Source organism: Akebia trifoliata, chromosome 14 (assembly GCF_017979445.1).
Source record: "Akebia trifoliata isolate Shusen 1 chromosome 14, ASM1797944v1, whole genome shotgun sequence".
In the NCBI taxonomy this organism is placed as follows: domain Eukaryota; kingdom Viridiplantae; phylum Streptophyta; class Magnoliopsida; order Ranunculales; family Lardizabalaceae; genus Akebia; species Akebia trifoliata.
The window spans coordinates 3637441-3645848 of NC_141388.1; the positions used below are offsets into that span (position 1 = coordinate 3637441).

General features: G+C 35.3%; 1 protein-coding gene across 2 annotated transcripts; it reads left to right on the forward strand.

Moving 5' to 3' along the window:
• Positions 1 to 5517: 5517 nt before the first annotated feature.
• LOC147385577 (UPF0481 protein At3g47200-like) lies at positions 5518 to 7500 on the forward strand. Of its 2 annotated transcripts, none has more exons than XM_086424447.1 (2): positions 5518 to 5870; positions 5991 to 7500. In XM_086424447.1, exon 2 carries the CDS (start codon positions 6002 to 6004, stop codon positions 7346 to 7348), a length of 1347 nt encoding a protein of 448 aa, XP_086280573.1. In that variant the 5' UTR covers positions 5518 to 5870; positions 5991 to 6001; the 3' UTR covers positions 7349 to 7500. The 2 variants fall into 2 exon arrangements, with proteins under 2 accessions (XP_086280573.1, XP_086280574.1); XM_086424448.1 differs by having other exon boundaries at positions 6002 to 7500.
• The last annotated feature ends 908 nt before the right edge of the window (positions 7501 to 8408 follow it).

An 8408-nucleotide genomic window follows, 5' to 3' on the forward strand; every position in this document is an offset into this window, starting at 1 on the left:
CCTTCTTTCATCAACACTAGTTTTCTCTCCTCTAGCAGGAAATCCAATAACCATATGAAGCTCACTTTGCTAAGCGCTAACTCATAAGCTATCTCTTGAATCTCCTCCTTTGACAAGTTATACTCACTATCAAATGAAACAAAAACAGCTGAAGATCTATCCTTGTTGTTAAGCCACTCAATGAACTTTGATGGGTTGTCATCATCAACTATTGCTCGCTCTTGAACAAGAGGCCCAGTAGGTAAACCCTCTGTCCCCAGTAGAGAAGATAAGAGATCTAAATACTTGTCTTCGATTTCTCTGATGGACTTAATCAAGAAAATTCTCGAAGAATGATCAGTGTTCCTACCTTCCCTTCTAATCGACTGCATGATCTTAGATTATTGTTGAGTAAGATGGATGGTTTTTAAGCGCGTGATTAAAGAAGGAACCAGTGGTTGCACCAAAAATTTAAAAAACACGGCTGGAAGATTATGGGAACAAGCAGCAGCAGGAGGCCAACTTTGCATTATATCATAGATTAACAAATCAGGGTTTAGGAGCTTTAAGAGATTGGAGAAGTAAGGTTGTGAGTCGAAAAAGGCTTTATGGAGGACTGGCAAGAGATGGAGTGGGGTTCATTTGGTACTGTGGTAGTGAGGTGGGAAGTCTGGTGTTGAAGGAAGATTGTACTCAACCAATTCTATACAAGGGAATAAGGTGGTGGTGTCGTCGTCACCAATTAGTTGTTGTTTGATTGAAGATAAATTAATGGCTGTTGAACACAGATGTACATTGAAGTTTCTTGGTGTGAGCTTCTTTGCTAGCTCAAAGAAAGGAGATAAGTGACCATGAGCCAACCATGGCAACATTACAACACATAGCCTTTTTTTTTATCTTTGTTACTCTCCACGAAACCACTTTGATCAAAAGTTCTCCACAAAAGATAAGAGAATTTTCCAAGGTCAGGCCTTATTACTCAGCACACGAGCTGAGTGTTGCAAAGGGCCCCATATGTCATTTTTTATCCCATTCTAAGAAATAACATCTTTCTGCAATGAGGTAGAGGTCAAGGTATTTTGGAGAGAATCCCTTCCCTTCTTTTTCATTCATGTACTTATTCCTTAAATAAATATAAGAGAGCGATATGTGTCGCATGGAAGTAATTAGGTTCTAGAATTATAAGAAATTCTTTTCCATAGCACAAATGAAGCTTGAGGCCAAGAAGGAAAAAAAAAATATTTATTTGATATTATTATCTTAACAATCACAAGTTATGAGAGAAAAAATAAAGGTTTGGAAGTGATCAAACAAATTTATAAACTACCAGTATTTCTAGTTGGTCCAAATACAAGTGTAATATTTTTATTTTTATTTTTCTTTTGCTAGGCAAGCAAATCATGTGTAGATTCTGTGTCTTGAAACTTCTCCAAGTATGTTTAAGTAAGAAGATGACCTTGTACTGATCAAAAAAGAAAATAGCCTTGAAAGTTGACCTTCATTACACGAAACCAAACTAACAAAAAGGGGAAATTATAAAGCATAGCCATCAAATTAAAGCCCATTCAAGATCAAAACACAACTGTGCAGATTCAAAAATAGCCATTTAAGAACAAAGCATACTAGCATAGTAGCTCTCCTTCATTGATGCTTTTTTAATCCTGAAATGCTGGTGTAGATACGTGGGTTTCGAAATCTTTGGGGAGGTTTGAGTTCAATGGACACTGAAAGATTTTTTAAAATCAGTTTTTTTGATTTGTAGTGACTAACATATTCAAAGATAAGGGGACATGGTCTATCTAGAAATTTAAGGTAAGGAGGTTCAGTTGAGGGACAAGGAAGGTGTTAGATATCTTACCCCTCCCATCATAAGATTATTGCCAATAGATGACCATAGATGAAGATTAAAATACTTTTTTTGGGTTTTGCAAATAAAAGAAATAATAGAGAGAAGTTAAAGAAAAATTAACTATAGTTTAGCTTTAGAAAATAAACAAATTACGACAATGAGCAAGTTAAAAAACATAAAAGAAGGTGCTTAATGAAATTTTTTATGAGCTTAAGATTTGGTTAGGAATCCACATGGATTTCACCTTCTTGAACTCCAAGGTTCTTTGTAGAGGTTATGTGCTCACTTGATAGCATATTTTTGTAGATTTAGTCTTTAGGAAGTGTCTATAAGTTGGACACTACCATGTAAAGATTATGAACCTTATGTATGAGATGTGTTCTTTTTGAGAATCTTACTGGAATTTTTTATGAATTCAAGATTTTGTTAGGAATCTACATGGATTTCACCTTCTTGGATCCCAAGGCTCTTTGTAGAGGTTATATGCTTACTTGATAGCATATTTTTGTTGGTTTAGTCTTTAGGAAGTGTCTATAAGTTGGACATTATCATGGAAAGACTATGAACCTTATATATGAGATGTGTCATTTTTGAGATTATTTTTTGAGAGCTTAGAGAGTTAGGTATAAATCTAAGTAAATCCCCACCTTTGCCCTTTAGTTATTTTAGAGCAAATATGGTAATGTGTGTGCACATAGTGTATGTATGTAATGAACTTAGAAAGAGAAGATTACCTTCAAGGAAAAATTTCTCTCTAGTAATTAAGCCATTAGAAAAGAAACTAAGAAATTTTTTATTCTATGAATTTAAACTTGTAAGGAAAATAAAGAACAACTAATCTAAGAATTTAAAGTTTGTAAGGAAAATAAAAAGTAACTAATCTAAGAATTTAAAACTTATAAGAAAAATAAAGAGCAAATATTCTAATGCTCTTGAGAACTTATAAGAGAAGATTACTTCTATGAGGTTTTACTTTCTACCTCCAAGCATCATTAAAACAAACTAAGATCTACATTGCTATAAGTAAATAAATCAAAAAAATAAAGTTATTTAAGTGTAAAGAAGGGGAATAGATAGATGAAGGAGGGTTAAAAGGGGATTACATAGGAAAAATCATAACTAAGCTTCACTTTGGTATCTTCTTTTTCTTCTTCTTGGTTAAAGCTTTTTGGGTGTTTGGGAATGGATTTGAACAGAGTTTGAGTACGTTAGAGGGCTTTGAGAGAAGATTTTGAAAGAATTTTGGATAACTTGAACTCCTTTCTCTTATTTTGGATGAAGGTCATATTTATAAGATTTTGGGAGACTCTTAGAGATAAACTTGTCCTAAATCCTAGGGTTTCTAATATTTTTAACAAAATCACTATATAAAAATCAAATTACATCTCCTCTTCTTGGACATGATGATCTGTTACTTACCTATAGATCTCACCAATCATGATGATCAAGAGGATAGGATAGTAAAATGCCATAATTTCTAGAGAATTCTTTGAAGAGGGTGGGAAGGTCCTAAGTCATTAGTTTCGGGTCAAATCTTAGAGAACTAGGTTAGATGGCATGTAAATATGGATTGAGATTTTAGATATTAAGGTCATTTAGTCTAATTAATTCTCTAATAATTTAGAGTTAAAATCTTTTTACTCACGAGTTCAAGAGAATTTTATGGGTTGGGCAAAGTTGTCACAAACAATAGAACTTAGTCTAATTACATTGACCCTTTTAAAATTAATGATAGACTTAGGGGGCATAAGGGTAATCTATATTAATTTTGATTCTAATAAGATGGGGTTTGGGTAGTAATTACACTCATGTGGGAATCAATTTGATCAAGGGTCGTTGTTGGAAGAAAAATAAAATTTACAAAAAACCCAAAGTGGTGAGATTATTAAAGAATTTAAGGAAGGTTAAAACAGTAAAATGAATGAATTTTTTAGGGGAAAAGTCATTAAGGAATAGGTTAAAGGGTAATTATCCCTAACAAAATTCGAACTCACATGGACTTGTAATAGAATTGGCTTTGGGTGAATCAAGACTTGAAAAAAAATTATGCCTAGCCGTGGGTCATCCTTAAACTAGGCAAAAATACTTTTGACCATAAATTACCCTTGGCCAGGCAAAAAAATATATTTGACCAAGGTTGAGGTACGGTTAAGCTTAAAATTAAACTTGACTAAGGGTTCGGTACGACCAGGTTTAATCTAAAATCTAAAAAATGGCCTTCAAGCCTTGTGGATGCTTGAAAGTTGGGCTTTTGAACCCTTTCGAAAATTGCCTTGGGGGCGGATCTTGAAAATTGATCAATGCACCTGAACATAAACCCAAGAAAACCCAAACGTGGTACTTCACAGAAGAAGGAAAAAAAAAAAAAAAAGAGGAAAAAACTACATGACCTTACTTTTCGTACTTCATAGAAGAAAGTCCCCGTCCCCTCGATCTCATGCTTGACATAGTGTAAACAGACAACCAAACAGAAGAGTAGCTGAAAAAGACATTTAAGATATTTATAACTAAAAAAAGCAAATGAAGTTTCGAGATGACATGATGGGTTGCATTTCTATATTTAAATAAGCAGTTTAAAGCTTTATATGTTTTTCAGCCCTTTATAATCAAAATTCAAATTAAGTCCTTAGAACTGTGTAGCATCACCATTGTCAGAAAAATGGGGTCGAATGGTGGGATTGAATCAAGATCTTGATACTCATAGAAACCTAAATAAATAAAAAGAACACATAATACAACTATCAATCCCCGACAATGAATTCATGAAATTGAGGAGATAGAAGTGTAAAACATCAAAAAACATAATTTCAAAGGGTAGGGGAAACAAGCATTAGTTTTATTAAAAAAGAAGCCATATCCACACTTGACTGGATCCTTAACCCTTTTTTTTAAGATGGGGTTAAGTGTATAAATAGAATTGTGCTAGAGTGACCTCAAGATTGTACCTCATATCTCACTTTCTTGATGACGTGGAAGTGTGTAGTAACCATAAATGCTTTTCATGGAGATGCAAGTGAAAAAGCATATATGATTACTACACACTTCCAAGTTGGGAAAGTGAGATATGAGGTACAATCTTGAGGGGGAAAAAAATGCAATTTCTTGATTGTTCAATGAGTAGGATTCGTGTGGACCTGGGAACTACTTAGTTATCTCTCAAAAAAGAGAGACATCAAGGCAGAAAATACAAATGTTATGCCTCTCCTCCACATCTTTACATTGGATTCTCTTAGGATGTACCTTCAAAATGTACATGTGTTTGCCAACCAATTTTAAGTTGATCTCAAAATGAAAAAAAAAAAAAAAAAAAATTTATTGGAGATTGATATGATAATAATATATAGAATAGAGCAGGGGCGGAACTATTAAGGAGCTTGTGGGGGGCAATTGCCCCCATAAAACTTTGAGACAGTCCTATATTTTCAACTAAATTTGGCCCCCACTCCCTCATCTCCACCCCCATCACCTCACTCCAATTTTTCCCCCATCCCCTTACAGTTTTTGAAGCTAACATTATACCCTGATTGGGCCTTATCTCATAGACTAATTTTAAAAGACCTAAATAACCTTTTCTTCAACTTTTAATAAAAAATCTTTAATTTCTCTCAAAAACTAATCATACTCAATCTTTTCAACTGTACCATTAATTTTAGTTTGCCACCACTACAATAAAATCCGGGCTCTGCCCCTTGAATAGAGTGATCAATTCACTTATTATTAATTGAGGACATCGTTTCTCCAACTTGATCAGTATATAATCAATCCAAGGATTATAAAAGAAAAGAAACATCAAGTCAAACTTGAGAAACATCGACAAAGTGCAATTCATGCAAGGCTGTTAATTACTTTTCCATGTGAAAGTTCAAGTTGACTTATGGATGGCAGGAAACTCCATAGGTGAGTGAAAGGTAGAGGTAGGGGAGGTAAAGTCTGAGGCCCAATCTTTGCAAGGCTGTATTGTTGTGGTTTATTTTTCCAAATCAAACTTCAAGAAGACTTGTACGGAAACTCCATAGGTGAGTGAGAGGTTGGGGAGAAACAGGTAAGTCTGGTTAATTGCTAGAAGAATATATATATATATATTTTTTCAAAAAATATAAGATCTATTAACAAATAAAAGTGGAGTCTTCTTCTTGATTGATTGAGTTTTGAAGCTCACCAGGATCATTTCAGATGGAACAAAATTTGGGAAATCAAATGCAAGAAAACGAGCACCATGAGATAAAGATTTGGGAGGTCAACAAGGTTCAGTTAGATTCCATGGAACAGAAGATGTTAGCTATGCCACAGCTATTGAGTAATTGGGCCGGTCGAAGCTCATGTACCATCTTTCGAGTCCCACAAAGCCTCATCAAGTTCAACAGAAAGGCCTACCATCCGCACATCGTCTCGATCGGCCCTTATCACCATGGAAAACACCAACTCAAGATGATCGAAGAGCACAAATGGCGATTTCTACACTCTTTAATCTCTCGAACACAAATTAATGGTTTGGGCTTAGAAGACTATATGAAGGCTATAAAGTTATTGGAGGATGATATAAGAGGGTGTTACTCGGAAATTATTAATCTCAATACGGATGAATTCGTTGAAATGATGGTACTTGATGGTTGTTTTATAATTGAGCTGTTCCGCAAACTTGGGAGGTTAGTGCCAACAGATCCCGACGATCCCATTTTCTCCATGTCATGGGTGTTTATGTTCCTCTTAAGGGACCTAATTAGGGTAGAGAATCAGATTCCTTTCTTTGTTCTTCAAACTCTGTTCGATCTATCAAAAAGGCCAGAAGAGCAAACCACCCCCTCCCTAACCACTCTTGCCTTGGAATTCTTCAATAACACATTGCAAAGGCCTGATGAAGTAATAGGGAAGTATCACAATCTTAATGGCAAGCATTTACTTGACCTACTTCGTGCAAGCTTCATTCCACCGACACAAGAATATCCCGTGAAGGTTAATTCGTCAACCCAAATGATTCAATCCGTGACAATGCTCCGTTGTGCAGGAGTCAGATTCAAGTCGAGGAAGGCTGATAGCTTCTTGGACATAAAATTTCGACATGGGGTGCTCGAAATGCCGACTATAACCATTGATGACTTCACTAGCTCATTTTTACTTAATTGTATCGCCTTCGAACAATGCCACAAACACTGCTCCACGCATATCACGACTTATGCAACATTTTTGGATTGCCTCATCAACACCCACAGAGATGTCTGGTTTCTTTGTGACGCTAACATAATCGAGAATTATTTTGGAACCGATGGAGAGGTGGCTCGATTCCTAAACGACTTAGGAAAAGACGTTACCTTCGATATCGATCTATGTTATCTCTCCAAATTATTCAACGACGTGAATGAATTTTCTCGAAGCAAGCGGCATTTGCAATGGGCAAGCTTCAAATACACTTATTTCAACACTCCATGGTCGTTCATGTCAGCCTTGGCTGCCGTTATCCTCCTCCTCCTCACCATGGCTCAGACCTATTTCACCATTTATGCTTACATACAACCTCCTTAGGCATAGATGTGATTATAGTCTATTGAGGTCACACCCTGTATTGTATATCTCCGTAGAGGTTAAGGGTTTTGATATAAGTTATATCGTGTAATTGACTGAATTTCTAACATGTGAGTTTTGTAATAATCTACATTTTCGAAGTTTTATCTAAATTTTTTAGGGTTAATTGAATTAATGCTATTCCTCTGTTCAATTTTGTAAGGTGCAATTTTTGCACCTTACAATCCTCACACAGGATTTCTGAAAGCACCGCGTAAGGGATTAAATAATGTAAAAGAAATACAATAACATAATAAGTTCTCACGAAGAAGGTGACACTTAGAAAAGTTGGTAAAGATTCGAGGAGAGAGTTGATCCTAGGACTTAAGTTCAAATCTTGTTGAATCCACTTTCACTTCTAAAAGAGATAATAGGATTTGTAATTCCAAGTTCAACACCCTCAAAACCTCACCCCTCTCAGGTTTGTGGGTTTATTAGAATCACTCTATTTTGTTACTATTTGATAATTGCCTCCACTACCACTTATGACATTGCCCCTTGACTTAGGTCTTTTCTGGTAAACTAAGAGAAATAACCTACACACCTTTTTCATAATTTGCCCCTCTACAAAAAAATCCTAGCTCTGCCCCTGCTACCAATGAGATATGGATGAAAATAATTCAGCCGCATTTTGATATAATGTCAAAGTTCAAATTTATATTTGTGATCAACTTGATGAAGGAATGGAACTTTCAATACTTTGAAGGTTCGATCAAACTTCCAATCTCCAAAATATTGGGTCGTAGTCAGGCAATAAAGATTTTTCAGCCTTGTTAACATGTGCCCTAAGGGGCCATGTTATAGTGCAATATTACATCATGAAAATTGAATTTTGTAATGAAAATGCCTTTAAAAAATTATTTTTTTCCAAAATAATCTTAAATTTCAAATTTCAATGTATATTTATTGGACTGTTAACGTGTGTCCAAGGGCACATGTTAACAAGACCCAAGATTTTTAATCTTATCTTGGTGGGATTGGGATATGCGAACTAGTCCCATCCCAAGGAGGGTATGTGATA

Excerpts from the sequence above, each read along its gene's own strand:
- LOC147385577 (XM_086424447.1), top strand. The coding sequence starts at position 6,002 with ATGGAACAAAATTTGGGAAATCAAATGCAAGAAAACGAGCACCATGAG.